This window comes from Protopterus annectens, chromosome 7.part0 (genome assembly GCF_019279795.1).
Source record: "Protopterus annectens isolate FY-2018-M chromosome 7.part0, PAN1.0, whole genome shotgun sequence".
NCBI lineage: Eukaryota > Metazoa > Chordata > Ceratodontiformes > Protopteridae > Protopterus > Protopterus annectens.
Window position 1 is genome coordinate 298,094,535 of NC_056739.1, and position 24,388 is coordinate 298,118,922.

At 41.6% G+C, this 24,388-nt stretch overlaps 1 protein-coding gene across 5 annotated transcripts in view; it reads right to left on the minus strand.

Moving 5' to 3' along the window:
• LEMD1 (LEM domain containing 1) overlaps positions 1-24,388 on the minus strand; it is a 372,161-nt gene that overhangs the window by 51,716 nt on the left and 296,057 nt on the right. Inside the window, exon 9 of one of the 5 annotated variants that reach the window (XM_044076816.1) lies at positions 11,785-11,897. The exons of the other annotated variants lie outside the window; for them this stretch is intronic. Coding sequence (XP_043932751.1) covers positions 11,831-11,897 — 67 coding nt within the window. The 3' untranslated portion in view covers positions 11,785-11,830. The remainder of the gene's footprint in view (positions 1-11,784; positions 11,898-24,388) is intronic. 5 annotated transcript variants of the gene reach the window in all.

Sequence of the window (24,388 nt, forward strand, 5' to 3'; positions counted from 1 at the left end):
GTAGATCTGAGCACATCCAATTGTCTTTCCCTAAACAGGGAAGTATCGACTGAAGCGTGACCATCCAGAACTTCTCTTTCTTGACAGATCTGTTTAGTCTGTTGAAGTCCAAAATAGGTCTCCAGTCCCCTGGCTTTTTTGGAACTAAAAGAATCTTGGGTAAGTTCCGGATCCTGTCTGGTCTGCTAGGACTGGTTGGATGACTTTCTTAGCAACGTTTGGACCTCTACTGTTGCTTGTTGCCTGTAACTGGGTGGAACGTTCTGGATTGTTGTTGCCAATGGAGGGGGGAGTGACAAAAGGAATGAAATATCCTCTGGAAACTATACTTTCTACCCAGTTGTTTATTTTGATACACGCGTCTGGATAACCATGGCATCAACTGGCACTCCCTTGGTGAGGAAAGACTTTTCCTGGGTCGCAGAAATAAATTTATTAGGCCTCCTAGGGACAGGCTCCATGGTGTCCGGAGACTCCCACACCCTTTGAGACCAGATCCATGAGCTCATCGAAGGGTGGAGACACCCAAGAGGTAGAGGACTGAGATCCGAAAGCCTTCAGGAGAAGCGACTCATCTTCAGTAGGGTTGGTGGACTTCCAGCCACCCCTCTGCCTAAGGATATCTAATATCTCAGAAAATGAGATCTGCAGAGGGGGAATGTGGGGATCCTTCTGATTCATCTAAGTCCGTATCGGATGTGAGAGACTCCTGTGGGAGTCTAGGTGCTTTCTCTTACAGATTCTCTTTCTGGGAACCTCATCAGTGGGAATTTCTGGTAAAGTCTCGGAAGAGCAGGGGTCACCCAATGGGGCTTCCTGAGGCTCAGGGTCTCTACGCTTAGAAAGGATCTGTGAAGCAGAAGTGGACACAGGCGCTTTTGGGGAAAAGAGTTGGACCTGAAGTTGTAGATGTCTTAGGAGACATCACTCTCCTCATGGCTTCGAAGGCACCTCTGCTCCGATGAGAAGGGACCGCTGGATCCAAAGAAACCACAGATCCCCTTGTGTGTCGGCTCCTAGACTCGTTAGGCGCAGAGGAAGTCCGAGTAAATGGAACTGATGGCACTGGAACAGGCGTCTGCTCCCAAGGCTCAACAATCAGGTCTGACACTTCCAGCTCCGAAGGACCGGTATGGCTCGGAGGAGGAAAAGTAGATGGCATTACAGTTTTAGGCTCCAAAACTACCTGGGTTGTAGCAGACAAAAATTTAGCAAACGCCGGTGCCTGAAGCAACTTCTGCACCACACGATCCACATCCAAATCGGACAGGCTGATAGAGGACCAAGATGAATTAAAGGATGGAGGTACTGACCGCAGAATAGGTGACTTTAGTACTTCAGACACTGGTTCCAAGACAGAAGAACAGCTCAGAAAGACAGGACGCTCGGCTCCGTGGAACCGACATAGATGGTTTCTTAGATTTCTTTACTTCCGAAGAAGCCTTAGAAGACTTATTGAATGTACCCTGCTCACTCAAAGCTTCCTGAAAAGACAGTTTCAGAAGTCCTCTGAGTTTTCTTTTTTGCTCCTGAAGAACTCTGGATGAAAAAGAATGACAAATGGAGCAGCTTTCTTGTAAGTGCAAGGCTCCAAGACAATACACGCAATTAACATAACTGTCACAGACATCATCTGTCCACATTTTGGACACTTTTTAGGTCCTGACTTAGGATGTTTATCCTTATCCTGGTCAGCCATAAATCAAGTATACAGTATCCAAACAACAATCTACTGTACTTTAAAGATTAGCAAAGTTAAACTAGCAAAGCTAAATTATCGAAATAAGCCCTAAATAACAAATGGGCTAAACAATGTACTAACTTGTCAAAAACACGTAGACTCACCAACTACTTATTTAACTACAAGCTATATAATGTTTTAAAGGCACACCAAAAGGAAAAGGGAATATTAAAGGCCTATAGAAAAAACAAGGCGAAAAGGAGAAGGAATATCTCTATTAACAAGCTATAAGAGCTATCACTATTAAAGACTATTAAAACACTAAATATTTTTAGAAATAATTTTCCTAGATAACAGTCAGAAAAGAATTATACTGGCCAGAGCTGTGCAAGGAACCTCCAATCTATTGCAGCAGCAAACTAGATCGGAGGTAACTCAAGGTGCATCATAGGATAGGGACTTGGCCTTGAGCTGTCTGAAGACCTCAAGCTTTGTAGTAGACTGACTTGGAGCAGAGGATCGGCTCCGAACCCATCTGTAAGAATGAACAGCGAGATAGAACAATTTAACATAAGTACTTTAGAGAAAGTAGATGACGAGCTATGCGCAAAGTAAAAAAGTGGGACCAAGTAGCCAGAAATGTGAAAATTTCATAATTTTCTTAAGCAGAAGAGACATTCCCATCTAAATCAGGGTGAAATTCAGGTCAGAGCGGTCTCTTGAAATTTACAAAGTGCAGGATCTGCAAAACAGTCATCCAAAAAAACAAACAAAAAAAGAAAGTGCAGCATTTAGTTCTCTTCAAAGTAAAACAAAAATTAAATATAAATATAATGTAGTTTAAAGTCCAGTCAAAGGGTGCTTTTCAGACACAACAGTAACATTTCCTAAAGCTTTCCTAAAATACTAAACTGTTTCTGGAGTTGCAGGTTTTTATATGAAAGAGCATAACAGCCATAAACAGCCAGTTGCTCAAGGACGGTCCTTCGAAAATGGGCACATGCTACCCAGTTAAAACAGCCAAAATGCTTGCTTTTTTAACACTGCAAATTTTGCTCAACATTTATCTTCGTTTTATTTGGAAGAAAGTAGAAGACACTCCTGCTCGTTCAACAAATTAACTATTACTTTTACTATAAGGTACCTACCTACTAGTAAGAATGCCATTGGTGTTTTTAAATATATACCATTAATAAATTAAGCGGTAATAAGCCAACAGACTGTAATGGAGTGTTACTCTTACAAGAGCAGGAATAGTCTGAATTTTCTGAAGTGTCATGTTTAAGATTCTTTACTAACTGCATAGTTCATTTCACTTGTTCATTACTCCAATATCTCAGTCTCTCAAAATAGGGAGTATACTTCCCATAGTTTTGTAAAAGTGAGAAATTGACCCAGTCGTAGATCATTCTCTAATTACTCCATTAGCAATACTATGTCTTGAAAAAATATACTTCAGTATGATCACAACACTATAGTTTGTGGTTCCTTTTGTTGCAAAACTGGATATTTACTGTAGTAATACACTTACATGAGATCATGTTCATCTTTATGCTAGAACAATCCAATCCCCCTTCACCTAAACAAATTTTGGCATTTTATATGGTATTCTTTCCTTTTTATTCATGAAGGAATTAGACATCTGCACACTTAATTTTTCCATCTATTCAGTCAATTCAAGCCAACAAAAATCGCAAGCCTTTTCTTTGTACTTCAGTGATTCTTAAACATTAAATCATATACTTTGCTTCAACTTCATGTTAACCGGTTAGGAATAAATGTCACTAACAATAAGCCTTGCACACGATAAGTGCATCTCCATATAGGAAATAAACATGAATGTGTGTATGGCATGACCTGCAATGGTCTGGTAATCCATTCATTACATCTCATAACTGTTGCACACTCCTGCACTGCAGACAAGTAGTACATAACCAGTCCAAAGAACTTCTAGGTTTTTTCCCTATGAAGCCTTTACACAATGCTTGTATTTCCAAACTTTTTACTGTTTCAACCACACATGGAAAAAAAGTGGTCTTACCATAACGTTTCATCTATGTTGTAGATCTTTATTCATTCATTACTGTTAGGACTTCGGTTCAGTCCTCGAAACCGACACGGCCGTTACCAAGCTCACGCCAGCCAAAAACTTTCAGCTAAGACCTACCCACAATGCCCCTGTCTCCTCAGATTGGGTTTGCCTGCCATTATAGTATAGAAGTAATAGAAGTGGGAGGCTCTGAGCAAATACCTTAACTAATAAGGAAATCCTAAAGTCCACCAGGAGTCAAGGCAGGGGGAAGGAGGGCAGGAAGTAATGTATGAATAAAGAACTACAACACAGATGGAACGTTATGGTAAGACATAACTTCTTTATCTGATGTTGTAAATCTTTATTCATTCCTTACTGTTAGGACAGAGTCCCCAGCTACTTGAGTCCTGGATGGCCCTAAGGAAGGACATTCTTGAGCATCATAGAACCAAAAGATGCTCGTCCCCTGGAGGCCAAATCCAATTTGTAATGAGTGATAAAGGTACGAGGTCTTGCCCAAGTGACTGCTGCGCAGATATCATCCATAGAGGCTCTGGAATGAAAAGCCACAGAAGTAGCCATTGATCTAGTACAGTGAGCCTTTATTTTGGAAGGTAAGGGCACTTTGTTCTGATGCTAAATGAAAGTAATGGCGTTTCTGAGCCAAGATGATGAAGTAATTTTGGAAAGAGGCTTGCCCAATCTGGATCCTGCAAAGGCTACAAACAATTGATCCATTTTTCTGAAAGATTTAGTTTTGTCCAAGTAGAAACAAAGTTGCCTATGAACATAGAGGGTATGCAGAAGATATTCCCCTCTATCTGAATGGTGAAAGAAAACCGGTAGGTCAATAGATTGATTAATGGAAAACCCAGAAATGACCTTGGGCAAAAAGGAGGGGTCAGTACGTAGGGGCACTCTCCCTATGAAAAAGTAAGGTCTTGACACTCAAGGCCTGTAACTCAGATACTCTTCTAGCTGAGGTAAGGGCTACTAGAAGTACAGTTCTCCAAGACAAGAATTTTATATCACAGGAGTTGAGAGGGCTCGAAGGGAACTGAAGCACCAAAGACAAGTCTCATGGCTCTATAGGAGACTTGACCGGAGGTTTAATATACACCTTTCATGAAAGTTTTGCACAGTCGGTGCGACATAGATGAGTTGTCAATTCCACTGTGAGAATTTGCAACAGCTGCTAAATGCACTGTAATTGTCGATGCTGAAGCTCCTGCATGTAAATAGGGTTGTCAGGTATTGTACGATCTTCTGAATAGGCATGGAAAAGGGGTCTAAGCTATATTCTTCAGCCCATCTAGAAAACCTAATCCACTTATTAGAATACATTTTCCTGGTGGAAGGTTTATGTGAAGCCAGAAGAATCTCTCGAACAGGGGATGAAATATCAGGTAGCCTGGCAATCAGAAGTGGAGAAACCAAGTTGTGAGCTTGATGCTGTGGAGGTTGGGGTGAATCAGTCCCTGAGAATGAGACAGAAGACCTTGGAATTGATCCAGGATCCACAGGCTGTGAATCAGATGAGGCCATAGGAAAGGGAACCAGACTTGACGGGGCCAATAAGGGGCAATGAGCATCACACTGCTTCTCAACCTTTGAGCTTTCTGGAGGAATTTCGGGATGTGGAGAAATGGGGGAAAGGCACACAGCAGACCCGGGAGCCAATCGTGCATCAGAGCATCCCTCGGTGACTCCTCCTGAGGGGGGATCAGGGCAAAATAGCTTCTGCATTTGCTGTTTGGGGGAGAAGCAAACAGGTTGCAGCAAGGCCTCCCCAAACAGCAGATCATCTGATCTGCTATTATAGGACTGAGGGACCACTTGTGAGGCATCAAAATGTTCCTGCTCAGATTGTCCGCAATAAGAGTGGAACTCCCGGGAATGTGCGTTGCTATGAGAAAGTGGTTGGAAGCCATAGCCCAGTGCCAAATTCTCATGGCTCCTGACACAGGGAGTAACACCTGGTTCCATCTCATCTGTTGCTGTACCAGATGACTGACTTGTTGTCCGATAGAACTGCAATGGTCCCAGAAGGAAGGGATATGTGGAACGCTTGCAACACTAGAAAAACTGCCTTCAATTCCAGGACAGTTATGTGCAAATTGGGCTCCATGGGGGACCAGGTGCCTTGGACGGTCTTTCCCTGGAAATCAGCCCTCCCCCCAACAGGGAATCATCGATAATCACCGTGGCCCTGGGCTGGGGAAGGCAGAACAGTCGACACCAAAGATTTGTTTGACGTATCATGTGGTCGAGTGGGTGGGTTAAGATAGACCATTGTGATGAAAGGAGCCACTGTAGTAGTCTCATGTGCAACCTCGCCAGTGGTACTAAGGTAATGGTTGCAGTCATAGATCCCAATAGCTGTAGTACAAGGCATGCTGGTACAAACATCTGTGGAAGGAGGACTTGAATCTGGTTTAAAATTTTTAAAAGCCTGTGAGGAGGAAGGGAAGCTTGACAGGACACTGTTGAAGATTGTTCCACTGAATTCCAGTGCTCATTTGAGACGTTTGTGATTTGTCCATGTTGATCGTGATACCTAGGCGAAGAGCAAGGCCTTGAGTGTAAGAGACAGAATGAGAAGAATCCTGGTCGTGGCGGTAAGGATACAATCGTCTAAATATGGAAACACCTGGAATCCTTGTAGTCTGAGATGAGCTACTACGACTGCCATACACTTTGTGAACACACTGGGGGCTGTACCCTGAACTGATGGTGATTGGCTCCCAGCCAGAAGCGGAGAAATTTCCGGAAGCATTTGTCCATCTTTGTGGTAATACGCATCCTGCAGGTCTATATAGCACATCCAGTTGTCCTTCCCCAGAAAGGGGAGAATGGAATATACCGTGAATCTGGAATTTTTGAGGTTTTATGAAATTTGTTTAGTAAGCCAAGATCCAGGATTGACCTCCAGTCCCCTGTCTTTTTTGGCACCAAAAAGAACCTCTAGTAAAACCCGGATCCTCTCTGGTCTGGCGGGACTGGCTGGATGACTCTTTTTTAGCAGCTTTTCAAGTTCTAAGGCTGCAACCTCCCTCACACTGGGTGGAACATCAGAGATTCATTTTACGCGTCTGAGTAAGATTGAATGGGATACGATAGCCTCTGGATATCATCTGCACCCACGCATCCATTATGAGTTGCCAGGCCTGTAGATGCAGGGGGAAAAAATTGACCCCCGACTATAATTCCAGAGGAAAGCAATCGGGCTGCTCTTCGGGAGCTCTGGAAGGGTCAGCCAGAGGAATCCCTGGTGCCCCAGTTGCACAGACCCCCTCTACCCCGAAAGGGGCGTCTTCCAGATGCGTTGTCTCCTCTGGCCCAGGGGGATTGCTAGTCATGAAAAGATCCTTGGGACTTCTTGAACCACAATTCTCCTCCCTTCCGATTCTTGGAGTAGGATCTCCTGGGGGTGGGGGGGGTGGAAAAACGTATGCCCACAACAGACAAGGTCTTTCCGTCCTCACTACGTGACAGTGTCTCTCAATTTAGGACAAAAAAGGGACGATTCATCAACAGGCACGTTTAAAGGAAGATTTAAAGGGGTCTGTGAAGTCACACAAATGCATCCAAGCATGCAGTCTCATGACCATGCTTGATGCGGCTGCTCAAGCTTCCACTCGGTAGTGTGAGAGATCAAACGCAGAGGAGTTAGAGATGGATTCCAAGGTAGCTAGCTGAGAGGCAACAGTATCAAGCACCTCCTCAGGCAGTACCCCCTACGAAGAGGCAGACATTTCTAAGGTCTTTTTGGAGACGTGTGCCAGGTAATTTAGCGACTGGATGGCAAGGGTCGCTGAAGCGTAGGCCCGCTTGCCCAGTCTGTCCATAGCCCGAGACTCCCTGTTTGGGGGATGAACAGTAGAACTATCTTCTGCCAGTTCCCTCTTGGTGGCCGCCGCCATGACCATGGAATCAACTACCAGCTGCTTGGACCAACTGGGTTGGTCTTCAGGAGGGGATAAAGTTTTATCTGGCCTCCGGGGGACAGGTTCTATGTTATCCGGAGCCATGCTGCACAATAAGTTGAATAAGCTCATCCGCAGGTGGGGTCACACAGGAAGTAGATGGCTGAGCACAGAAAGCCTGCAAGAACACAGATTCCTCCCAAGGGTTGGAGAACTTCCAGTCTCTCCGCTGCTTGAGGACCTTGAGAATGTCTCCAAATGAGACATCTTCCGGGGGAGACCGTGGGGACCCCATCTCCCTCATCACAATCAGCATCTTCGGTGATGGATTCCTCAGGGGAATAAAGATGTTTCCTCTTGCAAAGTTTCTTCCAGGGTGGCTCCCCAGTGGGATCAGAGGACTCTTTAGAAAAGGTTCCCTTCAAGGGAAGGTCTTGCAGCTCCCATGCTCGGGATCCCAGAGTAGGGGGTTGGGACAGCTGCATACTTGGGGGAGGGGTTTTGGTGTCAACTGTGAGCCTGTTGAAGCATGGACCCTCTCCATCACCTGGAAAGCAGGCCCGCCAGAGGAGGGATGGAAACCCAGAATGAAGAAAGACAACCTCGGAAGCAGGGTCACACCCCGCGATTAGGAGCCCGCCCCCAGGTGGAGAGCTCCGAGAGGACTTGTAGATGCCAGGGGAGCCATGGCCGTAGACTGTGTCATCGAAAAAATAGGTGCCAAACTGGGTGCCACTGTGCTGACAGCCCAATCACTGCAACGAGTGCGCGCCAGTTCCAAAGGAGCCATTGCACTAAGAGTAATCATTGCTGACAGGGAAACCTGTGTTGTCAGAGCTGAAACAGAATGCACCAGGATGGCCATTGGTACCCAAGTCTCCGGGACCTGGCAGGAGACCAGAGGATATAATGGTGAATACGCCATGAGAGCTTCTGTTCCAAGAGGGAGGGGAAGACCTAGCCGGGGTGGGTAATCCTCTAGCTTCCAAAAGCTGGTCCACAACCCTCACTACATCTTATTCAAAAGACTTCTGGTGGATCTGAAGGAAGCTGCCGATGGAGACTGGTCTCTCAAGAAAAGGACTAAATTGTTGTCCCAAAAAGGGGTCATAAGAGGGAGAATACCTAGTTCTGGGAAGGTGCTCGACCTTCCGAAGCGACAGTGTCGATATCAGTGGAGCTGTAAAAGACATCGGCACCATGGCCGGGGATGGTGCTGGATTCAGGTACAGTAGTAGGAGCCTGTGCTAAAAACAAGGTCATCAATGAGGAGGATGGTGCTGAAGCTGTTACCATGGTTGGAGTCTGAGTCAGGACCAAGGATGGCACCAAGGGAGAAGACATGGACTCTGGTGCCAAAGGCGCAGGAGAAGCCCGGCGTAGACTCAGTTCCTAGAATGACGGGGATGCTGGAACCAATTGACTCCATTTCGCTGTTTCTTCACATCTTTATGCTTAGGAGGTGGTGAGACCTCCATCCCAGAAAGAGCCTCTGAGAAGGGTATTTTCAGCATACCCTTAAGAATACGTTTGTTCTTGCGTTCAGCCAGAGTACGATTGCTGAAGCTAAAACAAATGTCACAGGAAACGTTAATGTGGTCAACGCCCAAACACACACAATGGACTTGGCAGTCAGAGTTGGGCATTTTATGCCCGCACTTATCACACTGCTTGAACCCAAGCTTGGCCTCATCAGACATAACACGCTAATACTACCATGCAAAAACTAAACTACCAAAACAGGAAGATAAGGTGATAGTGAAGAAAACTTTTTTTTTTTTTTTTTTTAAAGAAAGCTAGGAAAAGGTACTAACAATGGTACTAATACCAGAAGGTAAGAGAAGGGCCTACTAGGTAGGGGAGTGGGAGTAATACCAACAATGGCACGAAGAACTACCAAGGTAGTGTGTAGGATTTAGTCAGAAAAAAGAAAGGTAGAGACCAGAAATAATCTTAGACTTAAGAACTGGCTAATAAACACTAAGAGCGAGAAAAAAAACCCATAAAAACCACAAAGCTACACTTAGCTGGAGAGCAGGCTTGACACATCTGACTAGGAACACGGCAGACGAGATCTGTAGAGACTATGAGAGGGACATTGTGGCTAGGTCTTAGTTGAGAGTTTTTGGCTGGAGTGAGCTTGGTAATGGCCATGTCGGCTCAGAGGACGGAACCGAAGTCCTAACAGTAAGGAATGAATAAAGATTTATATCAGATGAGGTTCAATGAAGAACATTTCTACAGCTTATATAATTCTGACTACACATTTCAAAGGAAAAAAAACACTGTCAACCATGACAATTCTAAATCCAAGAAACAGATCAGGGACTGCTCAAAGCAGTCTGGCAGTTGGTACAGTGGGCTAAGGCTGTGAGAGTTAGAGTTCCTGTGGTACACAGTTCAATTCCCTGAGCCCTCATTTGCCTAGTGTGGGACCTTGAGAGAATCACTTAACCAGACATTGCTCCTGGGTGCCCCTTGAAGAGAGATTGTGCCCAGTGGACGTACAATGTTAAATATGTATTAAAATGGCTGCCACCATATCAAACATTCCCCATTCCCCACCTACATTCTAAGACTGGCAGGCTATGGAGAAGGTATTCCAATACCCTTAAATTCCTTGCAAAAGTTTCCATTTCAAATGCAAACAGAAAATTACTCCACCACTTTAGGAAATTCCTGTACTGCTGATTTCAGTATGCTAATGGTTATACAAGCAACTAGTATTACATTATTTTTCCATAAACATGCAAGTTACTTTTTTCCCCATCAGCACTACAACATCCAGTCTCAAATGAATAACCTATTAATATTACAAGATAATAAACAGCATTCTTTTATTAAAGAGATCATGTGATATACTACCTACATCAATACTAACAAAGGCTCAAGTGCACTTGTATCCATTAAGCTTACTGGATGGAGAAAAGCCCCAACACATACTGACTTGAACAGATAATTCTTGTGTACCTTTAAAAATTTATTTTTATGAATTATATCATTTAGTCATGGAAGATATAAAACTACATTCTTATACTATCCCATACAACTTAGTGATGGGTTGGCTATTCGTGAAAAATGGTTATAGAACATTTTTTTTTTATTTAACTCATGTACAACAGGAAATCCTGTAACAGCTATAAATATGTATTTTAATCAAGTGCCAAGATATTATAGCATTACTAAAAGATATATATATCGTGTGGTACTTGTGCCTGCAGAGTTAAACCATCAGCACTGCCAATTTGTTCTCCATCACTAAGGTGAGAGAACTGATATGGGCATCAGGAAAGCTTCTATTCTGGCCCAAACCCCACTTCTGGTAACTGCCATGGGTACTTTGGTCAATACAAGGGCATCCTATGCCCTCTCTGACATGTCAATACTCCCAAATCACGCTTGGTAAAGGTTACTGTCATTGGCTTAGGATTAAGCCCAAGTCATCTGGGTCCTGTGGCCACTGCCTGCTAGCCTCCACTTAAAACAGGAGCAGACTAGGTAGCCAGGACCCAATAACTTCCTCTTCCCCAGGATGGGAGAGTTGGCTTAAGCAAGAATCTCACCCCATTAGCTGCTCTGTTCTCCAAAAACCCAAGCTGCTATTCAAACTCAGGCTATCTGGATTTCTCCATCTGCATCACAAACATGACATTACTGGAAAATACCAGTATGCCCCCCCAATACATTTTTATTCTAATTCACTTCCAAGTTTTCCATCACTTGTGCTCTATAAATTATCAGTTGTAGTAACATAGCATTCAGGATGTATTGATTTTAATCCAAATTTGTGCCCATCACATACAAGTTGCAAACAAGAAATTTGAGAAGCCCCCCCCCCCAAAAGAAAAATCTCCACAATAATTTAACTTCAGTCATGAACCTAGGTTGAAGGAGTATTCATCTACATATCTGAAAGCATAATTGCAGTTATCTTGCCAAACAATGACAGTGGGATTAGTTGCCACCTCTACAGCAAAATTAGGAGCAAGTGTGTTAAAGATTCTCACAGCAGCTGTCACACATTGTTACACACAGAGGTAGGCATGCACACAACTGCTCTTGCGGAAGAAAGAGCAAGTTGGTACATTAAATTCTTCGGTATGCAATATGAATTATTCCTGTAGAAAATGCAGTAAGATAACTACCGGTATGTAGTGCTCTCTCTGAAGGAACAAAAGCTTATTTCTGGAACTACTGGGATGGTGATAGAGGGTGAAATAATTGTTCATGGTGGAAGCAGATCATGGCGCTTTGACACCTGAAAATGACAAATGATTAACTAGTTCCACAGAAACAAAAAATATACTGTTAATACCATTTTTAAAAATAAACTGCAACAAGCATGACGCTACTGACAGTTCCACACACAGGTGCAAATTAATTCACAACTGTACAAACTTAAAACGCAACTCCTTGAAAAAGTAGTGCAGTGTAAGCTTATAAAACTTCGTTTAACATGGATTAGAATACAAATCTAAATGTGAATGCATTTACATGTTTTTTATCCTGTTAAAGTATGGGAAGCAAGTATGAGCAAGTCAAAAAAAAAAAAAAAAAAAAAGCTTACACTTCAGTATTTCCAGCTCTACTCTAGCACTGTTCACCTAATATGACATCATGCTGGGGGACAAATATTCAAAGTACCAGAAAGCCACTGGAAGTTGTCTTGCCAATTTCAGCCAAGAAATAAATTTCACTGAATACAAAAATTGCTACTGGAATGCATGCAAAATAATGTAAAAACAGAGCAAAAGTACCACAAACAACTTTGAATTTAAAGCCTAGCTTGTATTTTAAATTGTCAGGATAAGTTCAGTATAAAGTTCTACTACTCCACTTAATGGGTCAACAGATATGTTATTTTTCCTGAATTAGCTGAGAAAATAGCTCCACTGCTAAGACGCACAATAAATAAGCCATCAAATGCTAATCTGGACCCATTATTGTATTTGAATCATTAAAACACTAGTGAATTTACACACAAACATTTCTGCATTAGTATAACAGGTCATAAGAGTAGTATCTCTAGAAATATTTCTTTTAAATGCTCCATATATAAAATTTTGTACATGCCATACTGACTTGTGCACCAACTGCCAGTGCTAAGAAGGAAAGAAATAAGAAATGTTGGAAGGTATATAGCAAATTTACTCACATGGACAACTGCTTATTGTTTTATAGATGCAGCTTGGCAGAAATGTTGGAAGGTATATAGCAAATAATTTACTCACATGGACAACCGCTTATTGTTTTATAGCTGCAGCTTGGCAGTTACCTTATTTTCACTCTTGGCTGTTTCTTCTATCATACCAAAATGTGGTATTTTACCAAATATCAACTTGGCAAAGAGTATTAAGTGAATCAACTTTAGCAAAAGTGCTGAGTATATATGTCAGCATATGTAAAGTAAAACTCATAAGAAATTAAATCCTCTGCTTCATTGAAGCCTTAAAACATCTTTCTTAATGACCGTCTAGATCACATACATCAGGTATTTCAACAAACTTCAGCTGCACTCTCTCTAGAACTAATTACCTTATTGATGCGAGTTTCTGACCAGAGGATTTCATATGTGCTAATGAGATACCTCTGCAAATGCACAATTCAAACTAAAAAAAAAATAGTGCACAAGCAACATGCAGGAAGTACACGTCAAGTTTATATTTAGCACTTTTGTCCCTCATATAACGGACTTCATCAGAATAACCCTATATCTTACATGCAACATTGAAAACATTGTTCTTATCCACTGACCCGTTTGAACCAAACACTTGTTTCCTGCCTAATTACAAAAATACAAAACAATCTTATTCTACTCGCACAATTCTAGCTGCATGAACATTTTCTCATACAAGTGCATAGTACCATATAATTACTTACGCCAAAATACTAAACTTGCTTTTTAGTTATGTAATCATTACCACAAAGAAAAAAGGACTATTCGTCCATAATTCAGGGACATAAAAATTCAGGAGGGTTTCTGCAAAGGCATGTTTGACATTATTATGCACTCAGCTACACTGTCAGGAGACAACATGGTGTTCTACCTCTGAACACAGGTAGGACAAGATAGTTAAGAATCCTGGTGGGGTAGGGCCTGGAGTTGGGGGGGGGAGGTAAGGTTTTCGGAGACCGATTTCCATAATGGCCAATTTATTCCAATTACGGTCTACTTTTCCAATCAGCCTGGTTGCAGCATTCCGAAGTTCAAAAATACCACCCACTTTGGTAACACATTCCCACTTTGAGACATTCACTGCAGACAGTACATACAACTCCACCCTCAGCACCCTCTCTTTCAATGCCTGCTTAATTTCATTTGGAATTTATAAAGACTAGCAACATTTCCCCCATGATCCCTTCAGTCGTCTGTCCAGGTATATACTTAAAAGTGATGCTGTATTTTTACAAGAAACTCTTAGAACGATATACGCTTTTTTATACTGGTTATGAGAAATCAGCTGCTTCTTTTAAGAAAAAAAGGAGAGGAATTTCTATATTATGGAGAAAATCTTCTGTGATGCCCAGAATTATGAAATCTATTAATGACCCAAAAGGTATGTACACAATTGTAGTGGTTCAGTTTAATAACGAGCTTTGCACAGGAGCCAATTTTTACTAGATTCCTAAAATTGTTATGAGAGTGGTAAAAATCACTTAAATTTATTAGAGTCACATGAATGGTATGCTGGAGATTTTAACATTATTACTATAGATGATGCAAGTAGACAGAAAAACTGTAGCACCAGCTGAAGCTCTGAATAAATGGACTAAATTTAATTGATCTAGTAGTAATTTGTTTAATCATTCTCTTGCTCATGGGACACAAACTGACAATTTATGCTTGTACAGATTTAGTAAAGTTAACTATTCTTGTTCATCTGACCACAATACATTAATAATCTAACATTGGATTTAAGGACATTTCAAATCATTTATATAATTCCAGTTTATATGACAAAACAAAGTTAAAGAACAAAAAGCATTTTATTTACTTGCTCATTATCATTTAAAGAAAGTTATATTATGGGATTCTTTAAAATGCGTATTAAGGCTAAAATAGGAAGAGGGTCTTGCAACAAAGATAAGGAAAGCATTACTAAATACACAAAATGACATGCATATAACTAAACTGGAACAGCAAAGGATGAAATTGAATACTAAAGCTATTAAAGTATGCAATATCAAACTATTTCAGCACAACACTGAGATGGCTTTAGAAAAATTAAAACTACAAGGACGCCAAAAAGTCTTCACAGATTAGCTAACAGGAGTAAAATGTTAAGTCAAAAGGTAAATTAACAGTACTAGAAATCTATAAACTAATAAGCTAACTTTAGATGTACAAGAAATGCTTTAGATCTTCAAAAATATGAAAATCTAAATATAAAAATAATTTGGATTGCAAAATATTTAAAGAAATTACCACCAATAAACTAAATGATCATCTAATATCACTATTTAAACCACTATTCCCAGGAATTAAACAGATGTTGAAGAAATGCAAAAAGGACCCAGGATTAGATAGTTTACGTATGGAATTATATATTATACTTCTATTAAATGTAATAGAATTACTTGAAGTTTTTGTTATAATTCAAGATAAAATTCTTCCATGGAAATTCTGTAATTTTTAAACAAGGAAAGGAAAATAGTTTAGTCATAGACCTACTTCTTTATTAAATGTAGATTATACGTTCATAGGCAAGTGCTAGACTATCTGCCCAAGGGCATTTATAAGCTTAGCCAGAATGTGTTGGCTTTCGCCACCCCCTTAGATTAGTTCCCTGTGCCTCTGTCCAGCAGAGCCATTAGTTCCCTGTGCCACTGTCCAGCAAAGCCACTGCAGTGATCCCCGGGGTAAATATTCTGTTTCCCATCTACCCGTCAAGGTTTCTCTTGAAGAGCGTTAGTGAGGGGCTCTGCCCGATGCATACTGGAATCCTGTTCCAAAGCATGGGGAGTCTCTGGGACAGGAATCTATCCCACCAGCATGTCCTATTTATCATTGTGGTGAGGTTTATATCTCTAGAGCGTGTGGCTCTCCGGGATTTGTTTTTTTTTTTTTTAGGTGGAGCATGTCCATCAATTCTGGGTTGGACATGGCCTTGTATGTCAGGCAGAGATCACCTCTGAGTAAGCGGTATGCAGAGTACAGCTAGAGTTTCTTGAGTTGGGCTTCATAGGGCATCTATTTGAGGCCAGTAATCCTCTTGGTGAGGTACTTTTGTGGTCTTTCCAGCTGTTGCAGGTGTCTTGTAAGGTACATCCCAAATGGGGCATTGTATTCTATGATGGGTCTAATGAGTGATGAGTAGAGAGGCACAATAACCTCTTTTGTTCTAGATGCGAACCCTTTTGTGATTAGGTGGGCCACACAGGATTTTCTAACCACCTTGGCAATATGATTATCAAAGGAGAGGATTACTATCTACTTGGGTCCCCAGATCCCTTATTACATGTTCTGTATTTAGGGGACTACCACCTATGTGGTAGTTCGTGGGTACTTTGTTTTTTCCAAAGGGGATGACTATGCACTTTTTGGCATTTAGCTCGAGGTCATGATTTTGACACCAGGTATCCGTCTCAGTGAGACCCATCTGGAGGGTGTCTGTATCAGCCGGAGAATCAGTTATGGCCCCTAGTTTGCAGTTGTCTGCGAGCTTGGTCAGCAACAGTCCTCCTATGCTTGCCTGTACCTCTGAGAAGTATATACCGAACAGGAGGTGTCCTAGGACTGATCCCTACGGGACGCCACTTGTAACCGGTTTAGAGTTGGACGTAGAGCCTGCAGCTCTCACCATGTGGGTTCTATCCATGAGCCAGTTGTCAACCCATCTCATAACTTAGGGGTTTATGTTCAAGCTGGCGAGTTTGTCTATAATACTAGAATGGGGAATGGTGTTGAAAGCCTTTGCGTGGTCTACGTAGGCTGTGTGGACTTCCTTTCCTCATCTAATGCACTGGTAACTGTCTCAAAGAAGTCCACCAGGTTTAGGAGGAATGATCTGCCCTTAAAGCCAAACTGGGTAGAGTCCAAGGTTTGGAGGTTCCCAATGTCTCTGTTAATGAGTTCCATGATGATGCGTTCCATAGCCTTGCAGACCAAGCTAGTCAAGCTTGTAGGGCGATAGTTCCCGGGGTCCGTTGTAGCTCCACCTTTGTGGAGCGGGATAACTGTTGCTGTGTGCCATTTGGTGGGTATGTAGCCTGTAGAGAGGCTGAGTTTGCACAGTGAGTTTAGGTGCGGGATTAGTTCATTTTGGAGCTCTTGTAAGACACAGCCTGGGACACCGTCCGGTCCCATTGAAGCTGTGTTTTTGGCTTTGGATAGGGCTGTTTTAACTTGTGTGTCGGTGACTGACGGGGCCCTACATTCTTCTGGTATGGTTATGGGCCCTTTAGGGGGTGGGGGGGTGAAGTTTGCTCTAACCCTGTCTGCGTTGGCAATATCAGTCGGTTCAGTGTATTTTGTGCCATTCTGCACTAACTCAGAGCAGATCTGAGAGTTTCCACTTAGGTTCTTGACATAGCTAAATAATGCTTTGTGGTCATCTCTGGAGTCATTGGCAATTTTTCTTTCGAAACCAGCCTTGGATGATTTAATGAGGGATCATAGTTTCTTGCTGTTATTGATCAGGGATGTCTTTCATTCTTGGGATTTTACTCTTTTCTGTACTTGTTTCCTCCTTCTGTTGTATAGCTTGTTTATGGCAGGGGCCTCCAGACTGGTTTCCTTTTCTTGGAGGAGTGAGTCTTGGTTTTACTTGGGGTAGCACGATCCATGCATTCCTGCAGATGCTCAGAGTGCCTTTGTAAAGGTTTCAGCAGCTTGGACAGCATTGTACTTTAGCATGGCGGCTGTGAACCTTTCCACCTCAGTCTTAAAGTTTGCTTTTGAAAAGTTTTTCACTGTGGTTTCCTTGATTGGGGGTGGGGGCGGAATGTAGATATCCAGAGTGATTAGTCTATCGTTTGATCTAACCAGCAAGGGGTTGACCTCCGGTGTGGAATACCGGTCGCCCATGTTGGTGATGTGCAGGTCCAATATGTTGTTCCCTCTGGTGGGGGTGATGACCAGCTGATCCAGGACGTTCGAGTTTATAAATTCTAGGAAGTGTTGGGCAAGGGAGTTAGTACTTGAGTAGTTCTCACAGTTTATGTTTGAGCAATTGAAATCACCCAGTATTAGGGTGTTTGGTAGGACCATCAAATTTCCCAGTGTCTCCAGAAATGTGGAATGGGGGTCCTGGGCCATGGTGAGTGGTCTCTAGCAAGCTACAATTTGGATTGCAGTTTTGTCCGTTGTTAGTTGCACATGAATGATCTCTGATGCATTGTGCTGTGCCACTAACCTGGAGGTGTGGGTATCCTTGATGAATATGGATACATCCCCGCCTTGTGTTTCGGTTCTGGTTCTGTGGCTGAAAGGTATGAGTTATAGCCTAGTAGTGCTGGGGTGCTCTCAGGAGCCTTAAACAAGGTTTCTGTTAATTGCACAGATGTCGATGTTCTCCATACTGAGGAGTGCCTCGAGTGCGTACATTTTGAGGTTTAGACTTCTGGCGTTGAGTAGCATTACCCTCAGTTTTTGGTTACTTGTGCTATTTATGATGGTGGGTTTGTCATTTGAGCCTTGCCTAAAAAAGGCACTATGGGGGCAGCAAGAGCCTTGGCCAGTATTCGAAAGCCTAAGGGTGACAGGTGCAAGCCATCTCTTCCGAAGCAATGTGGCTTGTCGAGCATGTCATCCCAGGCAGGCAGATACTGGATCCCCTTTGAATGACACCATAAACTTAACCAATTGTTGAATTTGATCATTTTTTTTCTTTACACTGTGGCATCATTCTTAGTGAGGGCAGGAAACTACTCTGGGTCATACCGGCCTGGGCTACATGATCAGAGAGCTCTTCCATGTCTCTTCATGTAGTTCAGGGAGGTACGTCTGTCATTCACACCAACATTGACAATGACAGAGTCGTATTTATACTTGTTCTGGAGTGACCTGAGTGCTTGTGTTACGTGGCAGATCCTGGCACCAGACAAGCAGCTAACTGTAACCTTCTTGTCCAGCCTAGTTAGTGGGACGTCAGTGTGCCTGACTACAGAGTCACCTATTATAGTGTGTTGGGTATGTTATTTTGCGTTAAGGGCTGTGATTGTGTGGCACACTGATTATGTGAAGTATGTGTTTCATGGTTGGTGATGGGGAGTGGAGGTTGCTTGGATGTCTGCTTTGGAGGTCTCTGTTGCTTTTACAGATTTTTATTTAGAGCCTCCGAGTATTTTTTCATGTATTCATGTGTGCTATTTGCCGGTGTTGGTTTATTAGGTCTATGTGGGACTGGTGGTGTGTTGCAAGTATTACCCTTCTCCACATGACTGTCCGTTCCAGTCTTGGGATGAGAGTTTTGCCTCCAGTTTGGCTGTATAATTGCATCTCACATATTAGTGTTTGGTGGTAGGAGGAGAGGGTTGTTTGTGTACATGAGGCAGTTGTAACACTGCCTCAAAATGCCCAGATTCACCAGTTGGACTGGAGAGTACAGCCGGAAACTGCCCTTTGGACATGTCTGAATAGGTAGAGTAAGCTGTTTTTCTGATTGGCTAGTGGGGACGAATAGAGAGCCTTGTCCTTCTGGACAGTATGGGGGGGTCTAGTGCTAGGGTTAATTAGTGCTTGCTATGAGTTTTAAGCAAGTGCTTGACTGTGAAATGAATGGTTTGAGTGCTAAAGTTGAAGGTTTGTCTAGTTCCAAGGGAAAAATTGAAGAGTAGACTTCGTGGAGCCGAGAATAGTTTAACTTAACGGTGCTGCCCGGTGCACAAAACCACACAAACGCGGTTTTTATAGCAGGGAAGTGAGAGAAATTAGCCCTGGATTCAGCAATAACCTAAAAACTGGACTGTACTAGTTCAGAAAGGTGGGAAAAAGTCCCCCCCCCCAGAAAATAGAACAGATACAATCAAAATTAGCCCAAAATGGCCAATAAACTATTAACTTCTGGGCTGAAACCACTCCTCCAGGGACAGCTGCTCAAAGCTCCCCTCTCTCACAGGTGAACAGAGAAACTTTCTTCTATCCAAGTAAGGTATGGGCAACACAGAAACTTGTAAATCAGCCCTGGATTCAGCAATAACCTGAGAACTGGACTATACTAGTTCAGAAAGGCAGGTAACAAGTATATTTTTTGTTTTCAGAAAATAGAATAGATACAATCAAAACAATTTAAATGCACAGAAAAGGCTATCGCACTTTAGTGTGTAGCCTACAACAGTTAAAACAGATTAAACACAAAAATGACTTAATTCAAGTGCAGGCAGCAAATAAGTACAATATGTAGCAATATACTTTTTAAATCATAGATTCGCTAAAAAAAACTGGCATTTTAGGTGGAATTAGTTAAGACAGCAAGAAAAACAGAAAAATTATATTTAATCACTCCAAAGTCACTCTTTTGTCTCTCTGCTGCTGTAGACTCTGCAGAACACCTGGAAGGCACTTGCTGAGTGAACACAAGCACAAAAACTGCTCAAATGCGGTTTTTATAGCAGGGAAGTGAAAGATAGAAATTAGCCCAAAAAGGCCAATAAACTGCTAACTTCTGAAACCACCCCTCCAGGGACAGATAGGCTGCTCAAAGCTCCCCCTCTCTCACAGGTGAACAGAGAAACTTCCTTCTATCCAAGTTATGGGCAACACAGAAACTTGTAACCACCCTGGATTCAGCAATAACCTGAAAACTGGAATATACTAGTTCAGAAAGGCGGGAAACAAGTATATATATTTTTTCAGAAAATAGAGCAGATTCAATCAAAATTAGCCCAAAATGGCCAATAAACTAACTTCTGGGCTGAAACCCTAAAATATTTACTTTTTCTTTATAAGATTAAGTGAGAAAATAAACATGTAAGGATCAAACACTGAGATTTAGCAGGCATTCTATATAAAAATGGCCTTAGCTAGCCTAGATATTGAAAGGGCTTTGTGTTAATTGGAATTGTTTAAAACCTTAGAGACATGATTTCCTGACCAATTTATTGGAATATTGAGAACTCTATACAAGAATTACAAAGCCCATGTTAAAATTAGTACTTGCATACAGCAAGGATTCACTTTAAAAGCACAAAACAAGGATGTCCTTGGTCTCCTTTATTTGCATCAGTCATGGAGTCCTTAGCCAAAAGGAAATTTTAAAATTGATGTCTGCTCTTTAAGGAAGTAGATATTTCAATCGAAAATGCAGCTTTTAGTGAACACTTTATTAACTATAGGAGATTTAAACAAGAAATAAAGGAACAGAAAAGTTTCAAGAAACAATATTATTGAAGTTAACAAATTATAGCGATGAATTTAACTATAATTTTATTAACTTCAGTAATAAACAGATTCCCATGGGAAAAACTGTAAAATTAGTAAAACTGCTGTCAGCACAGCAATGATATCGCAGACCTCTCAAATGAATACCAACCACCTAGTAGCAATAAGTACTTGGAAAACAGTGAGCCAAGGATCAAACCAAAGGGTGTGGGGAAGAATAGAAATTAAGACATGAAACCATCTTCTAGGTACAACATGATAAATACAAAGCAATCCAGTCAAGGACTGTTCCATGAACTCCAAACAATCTAAAAGGCGACAGTAATCCACAAGTCAAATGCTGATGATAATTAAAGGAGGACAAAAATTTGAACACTGATCTCTCACAAGTAGGTGACTGTTAAAAACTCCTAAGAGCTCTCAGTACCATGTCTAGCCCTAAAAATCAGACTGGAATGAGTCTACAAATGCCTAGCTGTTCAAAAATAACTGCAGATGAATATAAAATACTTGCTCAAGAATGTTGCTGAAAAATAAAATATTTGAGATAGGACAATAGTTGTCAAAATAATCAGGATCCCAGAAAGACTATTTAAATATTGGGATAACAACTGCCTCTCTTAGAGAAGAGGGAAATGCCCAAAACCTGAGAGGTAATGATGATCTCACAGACCAGTGATCCAACAGCCACTAGAGATTTCCACAAACCTAGACAGGCACGGGTCCAGAAGATTAGTATTATGTACACTAGAAATCAAACAGTATAGGTCATTGTGGTTTCTTTTTCTTTAACTTTTCTTGTAGACTTCATAGGTATACAAAAGGTCAATATAACTTGTACAGCAGCAGTATACTGTATAGAAGTAACAACTTGAAAATGTTACTGTGATAATTTCTCCCCCGCTTTCCTCAATCAGATGTGTATAATTTTTTCCCTTCCATCATAATCTAATGTATATACAGGGCCTCACCAGATGTGCAGTGGAAAGCTGCACCCAAAACCTGCCCCCGTGCAGTTTCGCAATCAGGCACTAATGAATATGTATTCCCTCGAAGAATCCTAATACACTGACTAAGTACATGTCTTGTGTTGTCTTCGAGAACAATTGTTTGTTTCTTATTTTGTAATATAAACAAAGAAATGCATATTTATTAAATAAAAGACATTTCAGAAACTTTGTTTTGTTCCTGCATCTGGCTGTCTGCAAAGTATATTTTCTTTTAAATTAAACAGTAAACTACATGGTCACTTAAGCTAATGATTTAATCGGAAGATACATTTTTTTTTTGTTCAAAATAAAGTATATAAGCTCACTTCTTATTCTTGTCCTGACCTAGGGTTATCACCAGTTTTCCTTTAGGCTGGCAGTCTCTTATTTGGGTAGGTTTGTCCTTGTCCTGGAAGGGGATATGAAAATGGCAAGTGTCCTTTTTTTCTAAGTTCCCTTTATTAGTTGACTAAAGCTATTTTTGTATTTGAATCACTTACCAACTAAAATTCTAAAAAGAGTGGGCTTTTATTTTAGCAAAAAAGCTATTTTTGTTTCTGAAACACTTCAAAATGTAACTAGCAACTAAAATTCAAGAGCGGGCTTTTATTTTTAGCAAAAACATGTCCATTCATTTGCATTGTTTGAATGCCATGTCAATCATTGCTCATTACATATGCAGACCTGGTCGACAATCATTCACAACAAGCCCACTTCTGTGCAAAATGCAAGGTGAAGCCTTCAAGTACAATATCGCCAATACAGGTGGCTATGATTTGTGGAAGTAGAAGGACTCTATTTATATATGCATGATAGCAACAGGTTGAAATATGTTGTGTTCTGTATCCCTCCCTCCCCCATTTCTGAACCAGTCTGACAAATTGTGGTCATCTTTTGGTTTGGATTAAAGAGGCAGACTGTGCAAGGCAGAAGTAGCTTGAAATAAATATGACAATGCCAGTTGTGCCTTCATATTTATCCCCATCAAACATCTGGCATGCACAGAAAGTGACTATTCGTTGGGGAGTACAGAGGCAGGTACTAGTCCCAACTATGATTTATCCTTGCAAACATTTGTCCTCTCAGTTTACTGTGAGATACTATTGTTAGCATTACGCCTTGGATGCAACGTATTTCTTCAGTGAAGTAAAAAAGGTTGAATTATTTTTCCCCTCATGATTTTTGTTCTAGCCAACACTACCAAAATATTGGGGTGGAGCTCAAAAATGCAGATTAGAGCATCTAAAACCCTCATGGCTTGTGGTAGTCTCTTCCTGACCCCCAGCTTAATGCAGTTTTTCCCCCTCCAAATGTAGTTTTGGTCAATTAGGCTCTGTTAAAAGGATGCAAGGAAAAAGCAAAGTTGAAGAATAAGACTGAAGTTCTTCTCTAAATCTTGACTTTCAGGCCATTATTGGACGACTCAGGCTGTTAAAAAAATCTGATATACCTCACAATCTAGGACCCTTTGGATTTTGGGGGCCTAGCAACTCCCAGACCCATAGCTTAATACCGTTATTTCCTCTACAATTATCAGGGTGCAGTTTTGTCTAGTTAGCATGTACTGAATAAGTAAAAGGGGGGAAAACAAGGAAGAAAAAATCTTGGATGTTGTGGGTACGCCAGGATGGTGGGGTGAGGAGGGCAATGAGGATGGTGGGGGCACACTACGAAGCCTACAGCACAAAATCAGCTAAGGCCTGCCCTGAATGTTGATATTTGTGAAGCTGTGGGGTCAGAATTGAATAAAATCTACACATTTAGTTATGGCAGTGATGAGTTTACTTATATACATAATGTAGTATATGCATCAGTAGATAAGACCGTGAAAATTTGGTCATGTTGTCAAGTATGATGTGCAGCTCTATTGGACTCACTACTATGGCACTATAACAAGATAAATCATAGGAGGTTACTAGGCTAATGGCTCTGGGGCCCTTACAAGTCTAGCCAAGAATTTATCTGCAAAATAGAAACCTCAGTCAGCACCCATCTCCCTCATCAATGAGGGACACAGATGGAACCCTTGGGAGAAATTTGTGGTTTTCCCATCCACTCAATGTTGCGCTTGAAGATGGTCAGTGAGGTACTGTTTGACGTGTTATAGGAAGTCTATTCCAGAGATAGACAAGCCTCTGGGAGGCTAACCCGTCTCTCCAGCAGGTTTTGTAGATATCACATATTAGATTTAGGCCATTTGAGCAGGTAATGCACGAGTTAGACTTACGGATATGGAGCATCTCTTGTAGGGCAGGGTTCGAGATTGCCTTGTAGGCGAGAGACAGATCACCTCTAAATCTGTACAATACTGAGTAGAGTGACAGCAATTTGAGCATGTTCGCATAGGACAAGTGTTTGATGCCATGGATACTCAGAGGTATTTCTGCGGTCTTTCCAGTTGGTCCAGGTGTTTGGAGAGATGCATACCAAATGGGGCAT